Consider the following 19,131-nt stretch of genomic DNA (forward strand, 5'->3'; position numbering starts at 1 on the left):
TTGTGTGTGATGAAGAGCATAACTTCAGCTCTAGATCTCCATGTTAAAGCTCGCAAGTTCTTAGTAATCTTCTAGTGACACAGTGGTCCTTTTCCATCTTTTTTTAAATTCTGAAACGCTTTCTGTTTTTCTGTATTCCTACATGAAAGCAGAAGCATTTTTAATTAGCAATATTTACTGCGTTAGGACCTGAGATTTGAGGTCAGCGTGCAGGTTCTAAAGCCTTTTGTGATTGTCAGGGTGAGGTGTCAGCAAACCACACACAGAATGCAGCACTGGGACTGATCTTTTGTCGAGTGTGGCGTTTTTCCAGTTTTAAGTGAGATACATGTAATCTGGTGCTCGTAGCTCTTTTCCCCTGGTGTTATTCTGTGCTGATATATTACGGTGAAAATAGTACAGATAAAATTGTTCACTCGTATAATGCTTTTTTTTTTGTTGTTGTTTCCTCTGCAAGGCTGAACAAGATGGATATTGACACAAATTCTTTCACATCCCAGGAGCTCAAAAAGGCATTGGCTAAAATGAAGGAAAGTGAGAAAGCAGAAAGAATGGTAAGGACAGTTGTTTCTAAAGCAAAGCACGGTCTGCTGATGCAAATGCACTATGTAGCATTTCTTGGAAATATGATGGTTAAAGCAAGCCACCACATTTCTTGCTGTCATTCTTGGCGTGCCACTGCTGATGTGAAATTGTGAGATCTTTGCTGGGAACCCAGAGCTGGTGCAGTCAGTGAGATGACTGAACCCTGAGAGTTTTGTCTTTGGGTACTATTGTGATTAGACCTGAATTAATAATACAGAAATATTACTTGCAAACATTTATGTGAACCCATGTACTCATTTCCTTTCCATTGTTTGCATTGTATTTTTATCCATTGTTTTGATTTATTTGTTCAACAGCCACTTAGTTCACAAAGATGTCTGCAAACCCCCAAAGTGGAATAAATCTCAGTGTGGGGATGTTTGTAAAGGAAGTTACATGCTGTTTGTTGTCCTCATTAGAATGAGGAAGTACAGAAAATACTGCTCAGTCCCTTCTGTTTTGAATTCAGTGATGGTGAGCAACCACTGGATGTAGCATCCTCTGAACGCCTGGATCTAGAAGGGATCTTATGGCTTAAGATTTCAATCTCATGCCTGGGTGTCGAAAACCAGATGGCTGTGCTGAAACACAGGCTGAAGTTTGCCTACAGAAGCTGTAAACTTCCTGTTTGGTTACAGAGAGGAGACAATCTGAAGTCGAATCGAATATGTGTGCTGCTTGGAGCTGGTTCCTAGGACAGGAGCAGCCACTGGCATGGCATGGGTGGATTATATATGATCCATCACAATAACCAAAACCTTTTTTCTCCTTTTCTGCTTACAAGTATTTCCTTAAGCCCTAGCTCCTCCTGCTGCCTTGAAGTTGAAGGAAAATCGAGGTGGGAATCAAGGCAATAGTCTTTGAGTCCAGAAAATCTTTTCTCCTGTATCTGGCATCAGGGCAGTGTTTTGTTTACTGTAAGATTATTTATGCAGCAGCCAGCATTACTGATAGCAGGACTTCTTGAAATGAGTGTCATTTAAATGCAAAAATTAGTGACACTCTATTATGTGAAAATAAGCCATATTTTAGAAAAACCTGTTAGAATAGCTATTGTCCCAGCAACTGGGCTAAAACCAGCTATATCTAATGGACCTAAAGTACTCCATTTAAAATCTCTCCTGCAGGGAGCAAATTCATCCTTGAAGTAACTGTGTCAAAGTAAATTGAGTTACACCAAGCATGTTCCTGTATATGCTATTGCAAAAGCAATTTCTTTTGTGTGGCTGGAGTTGGGATAGCATTCTCTGTGTCTGTGCAGTTCCTATAGTGATTAGGCTGGCAATCATTAGTGCAGATTGTACATCATTAGATTGCTTTTACCTCCATTTCTGTTTCTTGCTTTCCCCAGCTCTTGGGCAGCCCACCTTCAGTGTGTCCCCTCTGCTTTGTGTCCTGTGTGCAGCAGCAGGCTCTGTCCCTCCTGTCACCAACGCTGCAGCTCTCTGGGCTCAGATCTCTGGCAGAGCCTTCACCTTCCCGGCCACACACCCTTCCATTGCTCTTGGTTCCTCAAAGCCCTCTGGGTGCTGTTTGTACAAGCAGTGCTGCACAATGTCTGCTGTCCTAGAACGAGCCCCGTGGCACAGTGCTTCAGCTGCCTTCCCTTTGTGCAACACACTGCTCAGCATGGTCAGCTGCGACGTTGGGGAGCCTGCCCAGGGCTGTGGGCAGTCAGGTCTTGAGAACATCCCCATACAGGCAAATGAGGACCAGCAGTGCTTGTTACCTCTGTGTTCAGTGTTGTTTTGAAAGGTTCGCAAGGTGTAGAAAAGGTGTACAGGTGCAGGCTAAGCTGCTTGGGGAATGTGTGCTGGTGTTTTACAGTTAACAGGCTGCTCTGCTTGTGCTGCACTCGGTTGGATAAGTGCTGCATGGTGCTGCTCTGCGAGCCTCTGGGTTCCAGGCTGCCCTGTGCAGTCCACAGACAGACCCGTGTGTGGTGGGACCTGCAGTGAGGCAGGGCAGTACATCAGGCTGCAGAAGCAGCTGCCCAGATCCGCAGTGCAAGCATTCCCTCTCCCAGGGTGCCCTCCCCTACTGCACTGTGGTAACCCCAGTCAGCTGGGTTCCCCTTGGACACCTGGGTTGGGTTTGCGTGCTAAACTTTATCGTCTGCCTTCTCATTTGGTTTTCTCCTGCTTTGAAGGCCCACGAGGAAGAAGTAAGGAAGAAGTTCCGTCCCATAGAGCAACTGAAGGAAGAGTTTGAAAAGCTCAATGTGAAGATGGAGACGGATTATGAAATCATGGATAAACTGATCAGCAAATTTAACAGCTCTGCTTCCACGCTGGATGAAAAAGTAGCGGCGCTTTATGATCTTGAATATTATGTTCACCAGGTAACAAAAACACATTTGTATCTACCATGTAAAATCCAGGGACTAAGGTATCATAAATGCGGTTTTATTTTTCTTATCAGTATCAGGTAATATAAATTCCTTAATTAGCATAATCCTGGGACAATAACAGATAGTGCAGGGCTACTGCAGGCTTATTTTTTATCCGAGTTTGAATAAATCAGCACTCATAACAGTAGCAAGCAGTTTCCTAGGGGTTAGTGTTGCTTGATTTGTTGTCTGTTCTCAGGCTTTTTTTCCTGTCCTCTTTTTCTTTCTTTATATATGTGTTAATATTGTGAAAATGGGTTTAACTGCAATTCTGTGGGTGAGCATTAGTGGTGGCTGCTAGAAGAAAGCCATAGTATTTTCTCGCTCCTTCCATGGGAAGTGTCTGTGGCTGCAGGTAGGTGCCCTTAAACCAGCTGACAGAGAATGTCTTCGTACCAGGGAAGACAAGAGACACCCAAGGCCTGCGTTTTATCTTGGCATGGGAAAGAAATGGTCTGCAGAGCCTCTCTCAGAGCTGGGCTGGTGGCAAAAATGACTGAAAGCTCAGGCACACGGCCAGTTGCTGAACATCAGCTGAGCCGTGCTAATTAACTGTGTGTGAGGCTGAATATCTCCTGAAATCTGTCTTCTTCAATTTGCGCTCACATTTTCTTTTTCCCCCTCAGATCTCTCTTTGTGTGCTCTATGCTCACACGTTTTCAGCTTTGGTTTGCTGCAGGCTGTGAGCATATCACACTCCTCCTTTGTGGTCGGCCGCTGCGTGTCCAAGCATTGAGGCTGTGCACAGCCTTGTGGGGAGGATGGGGGCAGCTGGGAGAACTGGAGCCCAGCAACTGGGAGAACTGGAGCCCAGCAACTGGGAGAACTGGAGCAGACTGGGAGAGCAGTCGCTCTCATTGACTTCAGCATTTCTGAGGGTGAATATGAACTCTTGAGAGGTAGCAGTGCAAGACCTTTCACTGCAATGGCATTTATTTAAAAATAAACACTTTTTTTTTTTTTTAATAAAGTTAGCTGAAGGAGTGAGCTGCTGAGGATGGAGTCCCATGCTCCATCTAATAGAAGTGTTATTTCCAGGGCTCTTTGTCTTGTGTTTCTACATTGAATCTCTGTCATGCACACGCAGAGGCTTCCTTGCTGTTTGTTCTCGGTGCCTTTGTTTCACTGACGGCATCTGTCTGACTCAGAGAAAAAGTGTGAACAATGGGCACCCTCAGAGCTTTGTATTTATTTATACTCGGGCTAATTCTTGTGGTTAAGGGTGCCAGAGCATCAGGCCAGCATGCTAAGAAGCAGCCCCCAAACACACTGGGATCCTTTGCTTTTCAACATCGTGTTCTGGATTATTCCAGCAGAAAATCCCGCCTGCTTGGGGTGAATGATTTCAGAGCATCACGAGCAGCAGGAAAATGATCTCTGCTGCCTGGCCAGGGGCTGACCAGAGCATCAAAGGGAACCGCATCCAGCATCAAATGGGTCAGACAGGGGAAATGGCAGGGAAGCTGGCGCGGAGCACAGAGGGCTCCTTTGTGCATCGATCACAACGCCGCTCTGTGCCTGCGCTGCTGGGGCAGATGGCTGGGCAGCACCCTCTCATCAGGCAGGAAGCTGATAAGAAATATGACTTGTCTGTAAGCCAGCATGGCTTTTCCTTCCCTTTCTTCTTCCAGCGACCAGAACGTTATCTCCGCTCGGTACTGACTTGAGCAGCACTGGCTTAATGTAATTACTGAACAGCAGCCAGATCCGCCCGCGCCGCATTCCAGCGGGCTGACCCACGGCCGGGAGCCCTCTGCAGAGCTGTGCTGCCGGAGGCCCGGGGCAGCAGCCTGGGGCACAGGCAGAGAGCGGGGCAACCTGCTGCCGCTGTGCTGACTGCTCATCTCCCAGGGCGCCTGTGGGGCAGCACGCACTGTGCCCTAAGGATCACGTCCTGCTCACAGCGCGGTCCCGGGCATCCTGGGCCTGACTCACCGTGAGGAGAACTGCAGGCAGGGGCTGAGTTCCTTGTCCCGAGTGCTGGCCCGAGGGCTCCGTACTTGCTGAGGTTTGGGTTCCCAGCTGTGCTTTGCTTCTCATCAGTCAGGATTCAAGTTGGCATGTTTGGGAGCCCATCTTGGAGGAAGGATTGGCTTGCTAGGTTATCTGTGATGCATAAAAACCAAATGCAAATGTGAAGAGGCCAGAGCATAACTCATTTATAAACAGAGTTCACGGTGCTTGCACAGCAGTGTGTGGAGCCAAGCCCGGCTCCATGCTTTGCAGGCTCTTTCTCTCAATTATTTACTCTCCTTATCTTTCTCCTTTCCCTCCTCTGACATGCTACACCATTTCTCGTTGCTAATTTCCTCTCCATTGCAGATGGTTGACATACAGCTTTTCCTCGCTCTTATTCTCCAACATTTTTTCTCTCATCTCCCCTCCCCAGTTTCTTTCTCTTCCAATTTGAAGGCGTTCCCTGAGTAACTGCTGTCATATTTGTTTTTCCCCCATCTCTCTCCTCTCCATCCTTGCCTGTGTACTTTAGTCAAGAGCTCTTTTGATCTTTGCCTTTCTTCGTGCTGTTGTCAGTGGGCTGAAGCAAGGCAAAGTGCCTCTCAGCAGCCTCTACTCCCCAGAGAGGTCAGCGCCTCCGAGCTGTGGGGTTTGGGACTTCTGTTGTGGCTTTTGGTGTTCCTTTTCTCAGTGGTGAGGAAAGAGCTCCACTCCACTCTGGAGATACTCCAGAGAAGAAAAGGATGGTGCTGAAAAAGGAATGCATCTTCCAAATAAGCTTTGCAGCACAATTAGTATGCTGTGGCAGAGCTCTGTGGCTGGCAGGAGAGCTGCCCCGCAGGACTCTGCTCTCAGTGAGGATGCCACAACGGTTGGATTTATCCCAGCTGCTGCTGGATGCATACTTTCTGGGCTGTTACAGTGAGTCTGTTCCCTTCTGAGCAGAAGGAAATGTCCAATTCTGGCCTTAAAACAGCTTCCAGGTTCTTACAGTTGGAGCCATCAAAGCCCTTGCCAGTGGGTGAATTTGGTTTGCTGTACAGGTTTCTTTGTAGACAAAGATGGTCCTGCAGAAAAGTAAGAGGTCTGGCAGATCCAGCCTATAGGGTCAGTTAAAAGTAGGATCTGAAGGGATCAAACAGCTGCTGCAAGTCCTGAATGAGCTGCAGCAAACCCACAGAGATGGGCTTTCTGTTGGCAGCTTCGCAGCTGGGCAGCAATTGGCAGCTATTGTGTGAGTGGGGAGAACGGATGAGCTGTAGCTCCCCAGCTTGTGCTTGTAAAGTCTCGTAGGACGTAAAGCTCAATAGTTTCTTCGTTCTCTTGGGTACCTGAAGTGTCTGACGTACGGCCAATTTTGGTGAAGGCACACGGTCAAGATAAAAATAAAGCTGAGCACGAAGGAACTGTCAGCTAAGAGGGAACATGGAAGCGGTGTGCAGTGTTTATTCTGTCCTACTCTGTCAGCTCAGCGCTCTCACTGAAATGAGGAGGTCATTTGGAGCAGTTATTCTAATTTTTATGTTCTTTTTGCGTCCACCAACATGACGCTGTTGTCTTTGTGTCTTTCACAAAAGAAGTTTTTTGCACGAGCAATTCGGCAGATTTGTCAGACGTTTCCTTTTAAGCTGCAAAAACAAGCTTTTAAAACCGAAACGCATCGATTTGACTTTGGACTGAATTTTGTACTGGAAGCACTTGGCTCTGTTTCTCTGACTTTTGTTTGCAAACCACCCAGAGCCCTTTTTTAATTTCCTCCCTAAGAACAGATGTCCACTGTGATTTTTGTCTGGTTTGCCCCACGTCTCCTTCAAGTCAGAGACTGATGAATTTCCTGGAGGAATTCCCACTAACGTTTAGAGTTTTCCCTAGTGGCACTTAGTCCAATATTGTCGGATTTAGAAAAATCACTGTATGGGCTGCCCCAGGGAGAAGCTCCTTGCTGGCGCTCCCAAACAGGGGCTGCCTGCTTGCTGTTCACATCTGTGTGGAAGTTTTGGTCGTGGTCATGAAAAACGCCTGGAACAGCCATGCAGCTGCTGGTAGGCTCTTAGACATTTGTAACTCCTGGTGCTACAATTAGAGCATTAATTAATTAATTGCGTTTGCAAAACAGATGATTCCCTGGGTTCCAGTAATGGCCGCTCAGGGGAGCGAGCTGAGAATTTTTTCTTCTGCCACGGCCAGGTTTCCTGCACTCCAAAGCACGTGCTGAGGGAAGTTTGGATAGCTGATCCAAGTGTCAGCAATGCCTTCTGCATGGGATAATAGCCACCTGTCAGCGCACGCGTGACGTCCATCGCTCACCGGCAGCGTTGCATGAACCAGCCGCCACGATTGCTCTGTTTTCCTAGCGTTGCTTTTAAAGCTCAGAGCTGATGAGATGGGGAGGGCCGGGGAGATGATGCTCTTTCTGAAGCAAGGAGCTCCTGAAGAACTGCTGAATTGGGTCTCGAGGCCTGCGGCCGTTCCGTGCTGACAGGGATCTGCTCTCTCCCAGGTGGACAACGCGAAGGATTTCCTGTCCATGGGCGGACTGCGGCTGGTGATCGAGGGCCTGAACAGCACAGAGGCTGTCCTGAAGGAGCACGCTGCCTTTGTGCTGGGAGCTGCGCTCTCCAGGTGAGCTCTGCCCCCAGACCAGGTGTGCCAGGTGCTTGTCCTCGGCCTTCTGGTTTATTTTCAATAGCCAGAGCTGGCAACTTTTCTCCTCCTGCGGCGCCCAACTTTCCTCTTCCCTGACCCAGCCTTTTCCTTGCAGCCCTTCGCTTCCCCCAGGCTTCTCTTCAGTGCATCCTCTCCCTGCTCATTAGACTTAGCCAGAAGTAATTCAGCATGGAAACTGATCATTTTTTTCACTGAACTCCTCATTTTTGCACAATCCAAGGGGAATAGTGCTGCCTCTCCTCCTTTCCCCTTAGCAGCCTTTTGAGAGGGAAGATTTCAAGGACGATGCAGTTATGATTGCCCAGAGAACTCCTTTCTCCCTCCTATTCCTTGCTCCTAGGCGGCTTTAGGACAGTGAGATGCTAATTTCAGAAACATAGCAATTCTCATGGTCTCTGAAGGTTTTTAGCCCTGGGGACGCATGCCTCTGACCTACAGGCATAACCTAAAGGGTTTCAATTAGGCACAGTGTTACAGATTGATCTGGAGGATGCTTGTGATTCACTACAGGATGGCTATTGCCCAAAGGAGCTGCCCAGGCTGCCTGGTGCCAGCTGGGAATCTGTGTCACTCAGGCATGCCACATGGGCAGAAGGGGCTGTGTTGGCGCTCGTTTGGTTTGATGGCTCTCTGGGCTTTGTCCTGTGCATGTACGTGTTGTGCATTCAGCTGAGACTTCAGAAATGCATTGGATGGACCCAAACTTCAAGGTCAGAAGCTCAGACTGAAGATTGAAAGTCAGGGCTATTGTATCTGCCTATTTTTATGCCTGAAAATATGGTCACTTTCTCCACCGTTAGGAATTACTTATCGCTTACTCTAATATATAGTCTACAGATCTACATTTCTTTTGCAATCTTACATACATTGCAATTGGTCTACAGCGTGTGTAAAGTAATGTGGCTTCAGTGACAGAGCAGGTGCCCTGATTTACACCAGGAAACGATCCAGCTCGTGGTTCGAAGCAGAGCTTTGACTCACTGATCACAATAAGATTCATTCCTTCACTTCAGAAATGCAGACCTGCTCTTCCTATGCCAGCACACATTTATATTTGAAACAACGTTATCATCTTTTCCTCAGGATCTTTAATGGCATGTGGATGTTTAATTATGTTTCATAAAGAGAAAGTCATGCAGGGGCTCTGGAAACATTTAAAGAAAACCTACAAAATAAAAAGGGACTATTGAATTCTGTCTTCCCTGACTTAGCTAATGTGACACTATCAGGACTCGAGAAATTAATTGTCTGATGATATGAGCATGCAGCAGTGGCTGACTAAACTAATGCTTTGCTTGGTGTTCCTCAATTGGAGATGCTTTTCTTTGGACAGAAACTGTACTTTTCTAACGTGACAACGTGAAAATATAACTTTGGAAACTTTTAAGCCTTTTTTCTTTAAAGGATATTCTGACAGATGGTAATTTCTAGTGGTTCAGATGAAGCACTGTCTGAGAGCTCAGTTCCAAAATGTGAGGAAATATTATGCCCGGGTTTTGAGTTTGCTTTTTTCTCCTTACTGTGCTGTGCTTAAGCTTTCTCAGTAGACACCTACATGCCAACTCATCTGCTTTGTGCTAGCTGCTTAATTTGTTTGTTCATACATTTTCTCAGGTTACTCTGTGCTCTGTTTTTGCTGCCAGGGGCATTTCAAGTACTTAATGCCACGCATTTTTGGTTGTGTTTTGTTCTTCGAAGGGATTGTTATTTATTTCTTTCCCTCAGAGTTGTTCCTAATGGGCTCAGTCTGTAGGAATGTTCTTGCCTGGAGGTGCAGCATGCTGGGCTGTGGGGCTGTGAGCTGTGCTCACGTGCTGGTACCAAGTCCTGTGCTGGATGTCTGGGCACTGAAGAGGCAGCAGTCTCCTGCTCACAACCACCTGGCGGCTGCTTGGCCACCTACCAGAGCAGCTAGCTTGGCTCAGGACAGAGGTTTCAAGCTAAGCAAACCTTCCCCCCCAAAATCGGATTGTGATTGTAGCAGCTCCTCAGCCAGCCTGGGATAGCTGGAGCTCCTTCTGTAGCTGAACCTGGAGGAGGGAGCTTTACCTGTGCAATCATGAATAGGCAAAGCTGTGTTATGCCCAAAAAAACCACAGGGCTCTGAGCAGTCTCAGCCCAGTCTGAGTCGGGGCCAGAAGCTGTAAAAGAAAAAACAGTCTTCAGGTGTTCTTGAGGCATTCTTTGTCTCCGACTGTTCAGGTAAGAAGCCAGTGAGGGATGGAGCAGCCAGGTGCATCACCCTGGTCTTGCTCTGCTGCACGAAGAGCAGCCGTGCTCTCATACAGAGTCCAGTGATTTCCCAAGTTCACAGTCTAAAACCAAAACCCTGCTTTCTGTCCCCACACTTGGAACTTTCTCACTGCTGAGTGACCTGCTGCAGGCTGAGCAGGAGTTGGAGATTTCTCCCCTTGCTTTGGTCATGGTTTCACTGTGGATTGCTGCTGTAGGATGGGTGGCAGTGCTGCCTCAGGCTGTCACCGGAGCTGCCTGCCTGCAGCCCAGCTGAGTTCTGGCTCTGAGCTGAAAACCCAGTTGGAAGAGAATGGTTTTTGGGTATCAGCAACTGGAGCCCTCAGGCCGTGTACCCGTGCAAGATACTGAATCAGCAAAGGAAGGAGGAAGCAGAGGGCACAGCAGGGGCAATTCAAGATTTCTGCTCCTTGCTTGAAAAGCAACCTTAGCACAGAGGAGTCTGGCTCCCAGAGCAAGGACTCACAGAGTCTGCTTGCCTGGGTGTTGCTGGGGCGGATGCTGTCTTTCAGGTATCCATCTGCCTCTGTTTGTGAGCCTCCCTCTTGGAAGAGGGTGATCTGATACGAAAGAAAGCACAGTTTCATCTCTTGTTTCTCTTATACGTCCTTCATTTTTGACATTTGGGGTTTAATGGCCGTGTTTGTGACCAAATCAAACATCGTTCCATCTGGCAGAGCTCTCTGAGCGCTGCCCTTATTGCAACTCTGCAACCTCATCGCAGTCTCACTGTTCTTAAACCTTTAACAAAATGTTTTCCATTCAGCAGTTTACAAAAGTAAACTTCATTTCAACAATCCTCAAGTGCTCTGATTGCAAATAAAAGTTAAATGCACTAACAAAAATAATTGCCAGGCATGTGGGATTGTACATTTAGGTATCCATAATTCACTAACAGAATATGCCAATACACAGCATTATCTGGATTTTCAGTGATTGCATTAGCATAAAAGCACGTTAGCGTTTATCCAGTGGTACTAACATTTAAATATATATAAAGTATGAAATATTAAGATACGGCATTTTGGAGGCAAGTGAAACTACTGTCTGTAAAACGTTCTTGCTTATTTCTGAAGGTACGCTCCAGTGTCTGCGGGTGACAATCAGCATTTGCACCACTGGGTCCAAACATTGCAAAAATGTCAATGTTTTATGCAAAGAGGAGCTATATTAAGCTAAAAAGATTGCTGATGAGAGAAGTGTCTTCTGATGTCCTCTAAGCTATTTACAGGCAGCATCTTCCTTTGTTTGCAGCGCAGCCAGGCCTCTGCAATTTGTATCTAGATGTTTCACAAGGCTGGAAGTGTTAGCCAGCAAGGATTATGTTTGTGATTAAAACCTCAATTTTTAAAAACTTTACCACCAGGAAACGTTTTTCCACACCAATAATTTGAACATTTTAATATTTTGTAATAAAAGGATTTTTGTAATCCGTTTAAAAGGGGAACAATAATTTATGTCGAATGCATTCTTGAAGCTTTATCCCAAATGCTCCCCATATGCTTAGGGGTGAATTAGAGGTGAGGATGGAGAGAAGCTAAGCCATGCAACCTGTGAGGCAAAGAGAAGCGGTTGGTATTTCGTGGGGAGAGGCAGAGAGGCAAAAAGCGAAGAAGGAGCCACATGGGGAGTTCTGCTGAAGCTGCATGGCTACGGGCAGGGTGTCAAAGCAGTTCTCTGAGCCTGTGTTTGCTGTGCGTCCTGGCAGCGTGCTGGGCAGTCCCATCTCAGCTTCTTAGGCTGGGGGACCTTTCAGTAAGCCCAGAGCCTGCCAGGATCTGCTGTTCGGCTTGGTGAAGTGTTGGGAGCAAGCTCATCACAGCTGGTCGACTGAGCATTGTCCTGTAACTGCCCGTAAGGTTCCCAGGGATGCCTTATGTCAGCCCATTGCTTCTCTTACCCATTTGGTTTGAGATGATTGATCCCTTAATCCCGTGTGCATCACAAATATCCCAGCAGCCGCTGTTCCCCCTACCGGCCCCAGGGTGTGTTTCAGGCTTGCTCAGGTGCACATATATTGCTCAGCACCACGATGTGCAGCTGTTTTCAGTCTGGCTTCTGCTTTTCATCTTCTTTTCTTTGGGGGCAGGGCTGGGGGAATGCTGCCTCCCATCCCTGCTGTGCGTGCATTCGGAGGTGCCTGTTCTGCAGTGTATGGCTGCTGTGTTGTGTCAGAGGAGTGCTGGCTCCTTCCAGGGTGGCTTTGTCAGAGGAAAATGTTCCCACCAGATTTAGTGGTTTTAAGTTCAGGTTGACCTCGCCATGGAACCGGTTGATGCTCACTGCTGTTTGATATTTAGGTCCAGTGTTAAGCAATAAGACTCAGGAGAAGTGAAATTAACGACCTTGCTTCAGTTCTGTCTCATCAGGACATAAGAATCTCCAGGCGGCAAAATGCACGCAGTTAGCTTAACAAGCACTGTCCCTACCCATTTATTTCAAATCCATCTTCATGTTTGTCCCTTCCTCCTCCGGCTTCTCTTTTTACACCCTACAATCTTTTCCTCTCTCTTTATTCATTTTCACTGTTTGCTTCAGCAACCTTGTTTGACAACTTCGTGTGCTTGCCACCTCTCAGACGCAGTCATTCTCGCTCGACTCCCTGCCCAATGGTAATTTCTTGCTTTGTAGATTCTCTTCTATTTTTATTTGAACTCCTGACTCGTGTAGAGTTAGCAGCCTCACTGCACTTAATTTCAAATTAATTTGATTGGGTCACATCAATTTTTTCAGCAGCGATAATGAACTCAACCTATTTAGCCTTTCCCCATTATAAATAACCTTAACAAAAACTGCAGCGTGGTATAAAACTGTGTTTCATCATCATGGTTAATTATGTGGAAGAATCAATCCCTAAACATTTTTCAGCATCTAAAATGTAACAAGAAATGTAATTAACAATTAAATAGTAAACTGCCATCCTTGTCCTCTCAGGAGAACAGGGAGAGCAGACCCCAGGAGAAAAATCTAGAATCAAAGGTTTGCGTCTGTTTTCATTTTCCTGAATGCTTTGATAGGTTAAGTGCTGGTTAAATGCTGCCTAAATGCTGGTTTCTGGAAGCTGGCCGGGTGCAGCAGCAGGGGCTCAGCTGGACATCTGGGACGTCTCAGGCTACCCCAGAGGGATTGTTTTCAAGGCTGAGGACGTTTTCACTTCTGTTATATGTGGGAAGTTTTCAGGTATTTACCACATCCAAGGGTTTGGGTTGGATTGCAGTACTGGAAGGAGAGGAGGAAGGAGGCTCAGAAGTGTAAGTTCAGTTGCTGATGGCTGAAATCAAAGTGATTAGCCTTAGCTCATGCTCCAACAGTGAGAAAACCTGCAGCACACCTCCCAGCATCACTCAGCTTTGCCCTTTCTAGACTTGGGCAGGACTGGAGTTTCCTCAGTCCCAGGTGCTTTTGCTCACTGCACCGGGGCTCAGCCTGGGCGATGCACGGGATGCCATCCCCACATCCCTGGCCAGGAGGTGAGGCTCCAGAGCCATGCACAGCCTGGGAAAGGCCTGCCCTGAAGGCACAGCTCACAGGGCTCAGTGTTGGACAGCCCTCAGCAGGGAGGTAGTGACACAACCTGCGGAAAGAACTCGTCACAGCCAGCTCCTGCCTTACGTAAAACATGTTGCTTCTGTCTTCTCTCATTTAGTAAATGTGTGAGGCGTGCTCTCTGCTTAAGTAGTTGAGTTATTGTGGTTTACATTTAAAATATGCATTCAGGCTGGTTACCTAACCACTTTCTGCACAAGCCAGTGTTTCATCACTGGACACAACATGTATTCCTTTGTCACTGCAGCCACTGTTTATTCATCATCCGTGCTCTCTGTTTATCCTTTCTGCTACAGCCTCCGTGCTCAGTTAATGGCTTCACAGGCTTCAAAGATTTTCCTACATAACACCTACATTATTACATTATTTTCCTGACCTGCAGTGACTTTTCCAACATTGCATGTTCCCTGCACTCCCTCCAAGTAATAGGTGCAAAAAGCTCCACAAAGAAGAGGCATGTGTGTCTACTCTTTAATCACATTGTGCAAGAGGCTGTAGCAGCCCCTCGTTAATGTGTTTTTAGAAGAGAGGTTGAGAAAGTGCTTTGAATAGAACAAAGAAACAAAAAAATGGAAGGAAGACGAACAATGAGAGCAGGAAATGCAGGATCTAGCCTCAATTATGTACCTGCACTGAGTAGGGTTTGGGTGGACAAAACTGACCCAACGATTAAGTCAATTGTTTGAGCATGTATAGGAAGATCTGGATCCCATCCCCTTCCTTGCAGGTCCTGCTACATGCACCTCCTACCCTTTTCCTGATTGCAGCTTTTGTTGGATTTAATTGCTGGCAGGAGGCTCTACACCACCAGCGTGCAGAGGCAGGTCTGACCAGGTTTGGTTTGCAGTGTGAGTGGTGAAGGCAGAATCAGGCTCTCACAGGGGACTCGGGGACTTGCTTGCAGTTCTTGCGGGGATCCAGCCAGCAGCTGCAGGCTTTCACAGCATTGGGGCTGGCCCTGGCCTGTGCTGGCTGAGAAGCCACCAAGGCTCAGTATGTGATCTTGTTCCTAGGCTGGCATCTTCCAGCCTGCCTGTTCTCCAGTTACTGTGTTTTGATAAAGTTCTCCTCTTCTGTCTGCTCCTGTGCCTTCCAATTCATTGAAACAGTTGGTTATTCATCCATGAAGACAGTTCCTCGGGTCTTCCACCAGATTGCTTCCAACCTCAGCCCCTCCAAGGCTCTCCACGTGTTTGCATAGGATAATGTTCTGCCAAGAGAAAAAACAACAGCTTACTGGAAATTATCTTTTTCTGAAGGAACTCATCATCACTGTTGACTGCTTGCTTCTTCCCTCAGGTGCTGACGTTCTGCATCTTCTCGTGAGCTGGGTTTTGATCTGTATTTTAGATGATCCTATTTCTGCTTAAAAGAAAATGTCCATCGCAGGCCCTGGAGCTGCCTCATGTGGTTTGGAGGGGCTGACTTGCTGGGTTGCCTGGGAAGCTGGGCAGAGCTCTCAGCCCCTCGATCTCGTGGGGGACATCACCAACATTTGAGGGACGTTATCACTGCCGCTGCCCACCGAGTCCTAGCCCCTTGACACCCCTGTGCGAGGTCTGAATGGATTTGAAAACTAATTTGCTTCTCTGTACGTCACTTGTCCTTTCTGCTGCATTTAATGAGTTTCTGAGGTAGTGCAGCCACTTCCAGAAGGCAGCCATCAGAGCACCGTGTCTCCGCTTCTGTCACAGGTGCCAGGCTGTCCCTGCAGCACACCGCACTCCTCGCAGTTCTAATTGGCGTTGTCTCTTGAATCTCTCATGGAATGCATCAGATAATGTCTTGCAACCGCCCTTTCCAGACTGTCTCTCCTTCTTGAATTTTCAGAATGCCCTGAAAATAAGCGATGGGCAAGAGAAGGAACTCTTCCAGGGTTTGGATGGTGTTAGCAGGAGCCCATGGGACATGTGGGTCATGGTGGAGGTCCCATCCATCACACCACTTCTCCCCACGTTCACAACTCAGTTCTTCCTGCCCAGATGTTTGATTCTGTTTATTGCCCTGTGTGTTCAGCATCCATGCATATGTCTTGCCTGTCACAGACTCAGGATCGCCTCTTTCCTTGGGAGAGAAATGAGTGAACGTGGTGCTGGTGGGCACCGCCGTGGCTGTTGGGAGGCCATTCATCCTTGACTCCATCTGCTGAGATCAATAATGAGGGCTGCTGCTTTGTGTAAACCACTAGATCAACATAGGAATTGCCTTATTAACGTGGATGTGCAGTCTGTCTGGTCAGAACACACCTGTGGCTGGATTCAGTGGAGGTAGGAACAAAAAGCTCAAGGTGGTGACAGCACGGTGAAATGCAGATGATGTTCCCCTGCCTTAAGCAGCTAAAAACTGCCATATGTGATGAGATGCAAGGGTTCTTGTTGTTTTATCTATTTTTGTCAACGTGACAGAATTTAAAAGGGTTTCTGGATTCTGGTGCATGCCTGGTGCAGCAGGGGGCCGACTGCAATCTGCCGGTCGGCTGCTGCACACGTGAGCCCTCTGATCTCCCTCTGCAAGCTCCTTGCCTCCCATTGGAAGCAGGCTGCCTTGCCTTCCCATTCCTCCTCTTGTCAGGAGAGCCCGTAAACAGGGTATTGGTGTGTTTGCATGTTTCTCACTAAGCAGGAATTCACCTGTGATGTTTTCCGAATTAATACCTTGCCTCTCTTCTTATTTAACAAGAGCATTTTCCAAGCTGAGAATGGTAACTACGCTGAAATTTTCTTTCTGAAAGATGCTTTTTCTTCTCAGGCACTTCATATTGAAATCTGTCTTAATTTCAGTTCAGCTAGTGTGTGAAAACACACAGCGCAGCATTATCAGTCCCTGAAGGAATAAAGACAGATGGAGCCCAAAATGGGCTTGGCATTGTGATTAAGTGAATCCTTCAAGAGCTGTGGGGAACCAGAGCGTGGTCCTGCCCAGTCAAGGGTCCTGAGACCAGGTCAGTGGGTGAGGATCCCCGTGTGACAGCCACCACTGATGTCTCTCAGTGGGCTCCATCCCACGTTGTCCCCCTCCAGGTGATCTGATGTGGCTGCTGCTGCATGCTGCTCCTGGAAAAGGGCCCGAGAGCTGGTAGAGCTGTGCCAACGATGGGTGGAGGAACCAAAGGGTGTAACGGGGTCCCTGGTGCGTGATGATGTGCGTTAGTAACAAGCTGCTATTTCTGGTCCTGAGCTTCCCACAGCTGTGCTTTCATTGATGGCTCTTGTGTGGCTGTGGTGATGGAGAGCAGAAGGGGAAGGAGGGGTTCCAACAAGCTTGGGAACGTGGAGGTGCAGAGGCAGAGGGGCTCATGTGTGTGCTTAGGACATCTTTGCTTTTGAGATGTGGAGGGTTCACCTACCCTGAAAGGGAGCAATAGAGAAATACAGGGTGGTATTGTCTGGGCTGGTGTTGGTGTTAGCAGATGTTTCCAGATTCACACGCTTTTAGAGCTTTTCTCACCTAGCTGCTGGAAAGGAGAAAGAAAAAGTGTTGCAGAAAGGACATCTCAGCCTCATCTAATGGGATCGAGGCCTCCCCATGCAAATCCAGCTCAGACTGCCAAGCATGGGCAGCGAGCTCTCAGCAGCCTCAGCGATGGGGGGAGGCAGCGAGTGAAGGCAGAGTTGCTTTGCAAAGGCCAGAACATGGCAGCCCATAGGGTTTCGCCTGCCTAGAGAGCGCAGTGAGGGGACAGCTGAGCACAGTGCTGGCACCCCAAGGCACGGCCTCATTTCCCACCCCGTGGCTTGCAGCTGTCCCTTTGCACAGGACTGGGGTTGTGCTGGCACGGGGCACGCTCACCAAAGAGGATTTTGGATTCCTCCACCCTGACCAGTGAAATGAGGCAGAGAGTTTTATAGTAATTTAATGAAGGATTTAGTGTAGAAAGTTGATGTTGTCCACAACAGTCGTAGTTTAGTGTGCGTATAGTGGGCAGAGAGATGAATGAGGAGTAGCTTCCACAGATGGGCATCAGCTGAGAAGGGAGCAGAGGGACATAACATCTCTTTTGGCCAACCAGGGCAGTCTTTCCCAGCTCCTAGCATGCTCTCCTGCAGTGCTTTTAGGTTAAGAATGCAAATAGGACCTCACTAATTGTCCTAATGAGTGGGAGGGCTGCTGCAAATGAGCTGAAATTGCCAATCAATAGGGAGTTGAGCAAACAGGTGGAGCATCTAGCCTGGCACCTCACAAAACATCCATAGTTCATTTATTCTGACAAGTGCAATTGAGGCTTTGTTATTGTGACACCCTCTAAGCACAGCAGGAAACGTGCCACAGTGTATTTTGTAAAGGGAGGAATGGTGCATGATGTGAGCTTTCTCTGCAGGTCGTGGCCAGGAAGTCTCAGAGGAACAGTAGGAGACTGCTGTGGATTTTCCTTTTTTTCCTTGGGAACTTTAGAGATTGCAGATCAGTGGATTGTGGATTAGTGGATCAGGAATTTGAAATGCATTTTTCATTTCTATGTTACACACTGGTGAACCGACAAATTTAATTTCTTTAAATCCAGCTGCTTTAGCTCGAATAAGTGAAGTCTTTTTCTGTCTCTTTTGGTACCTCAGAAAAAGCTGAATCGAGATTCTCCTTGGGCATCACGTCACAGAAATGCAGCTATTTATCTTCAGCCTGTTGCTGTTATGAAAGTGGAGCCTGTTTGCAGGAGAAGAGATCATCTCCCGTGGGTGTTGCTGCACGGGGCTGTAGGCAGAGCTCCATGGTGGGCTGCAGCTCTCCTCCAACAGCCTGCCAGCGCAGCCAGGTGACCTGAGACCACACGAGCAGCGTTGCAGAGCCCGGTGGCTCTGCCTTCAATGCTCCAGCCAGCTCAGGCAGCCCTCTGGTTGCTCCTGCATGCACATCTTTCTGACACGTGGTGCTTCTGCTCTGCTGAGAGTGCACAGCACAGCATGGGTCATTGGCCATCCCCAGGTGAGATGTGCTCGGCTCACATCTCTGTGTTTGTCTTGTGCTGACGCTCATGGTGTGAATGAGGCTGGGGTTGGATTGCTGTAGAGGGTCCCAGCGTGCAGCTGTGCTGTTCTGCAGGCCCTATGAGATGCACCTCCCCACCCAATTTTGTGCCAGGGTAACACAGAGCAGTAAAAGCCATTTGTGTCGTTAAATGCCTGATGGGCTGTGCTGCGGGACCTGGTCTGCGGGGGGGAACCAACTCCATTGTTACCCAGACATATTTCAGAGCTTTTAGTTAGAGCTAAACAAAAAGGCCTTGGCTTCCTGGAGCAGGCTTTGTTCATTCACTCTGTGATCTTGAAAGTGGGTCTGAAGCACGGCTCAGCACCAGGCGCCAGCACCCAACAGTGCTGTGGGCTCGTGCCCACCCCCAGCTCCGTGCCTGGAGCTTTGCAGTGGGAGCACAGGGCTGGGATATCACTGCTCCCCAGGACTGGTGGAGGGCCCTGGGGCTTTGCCCACCATATCTTGATTAACAATTAACGTGATGGAACTGAGACGTGCATCTCATTTCTCCACCCTACCTGACAGATGAGGATATATGTTTCTTGGTTTATTGCTGTGCCTTATTATAGCCTATTTCTGATTGATTGAAAAGCAGAGGCTTTCTATAAAGAGAGACCTTTAATCTCCTGGCAGAGATGAGTGTGTTTCCCTTCAGGAAGCACTCAGTCTTTGCTGCTTTCTCTAACTCACTCTTTAAACTTGAACCTGGCAGAGACCAGAAAGAAGGCAAGATCAAAGCAAAAATAATTGGGATCGCTGGCTTCTGT

General features: G+C 47.8%; 1 protein-coding gene across 1 annotated transcript in view; it reads left to right on the top strand.

Moving 5' to 3' along the window:
* Positions 1-19,131, top strand: part of SIL1 (SIL1 nucleotide exchange factor) — a gene marked incomplete at its 5' end in the record, with an annotated part of 67,637 nt that overhangs the window by 28,594 nt on the left and 19,912 nt on the right. The window contains 3 exons of the mRNA XM_079542163.1: positions 458-554; positions 2,735-2,926; positions 7,431-7,552. Of these exons, the coding sequence (XP_079398289.1) occupies positions 458-554; positions 2,735-2,926; positions 7,431-7,552 (411 nt within the window). The remainder of the gene's footprint in view (positions 1-457; positions 555-2,734; positions 2,927-7,430; positions 7,553-19,131) is intronic.

The sequence above is a fragment of the Tetrao urogallus genome (genome assembly GCF_951394365.1).
Source record: "Tetrao urogallus genome assembly, chromosome: 14".
NCBI classification, from domain to species: domain Eukaryota; kingdom Metazoa; phylum Chordata; class Aves; order Galliformes; family Phasianidae; genus Tetrao; species Tetrao urogallus.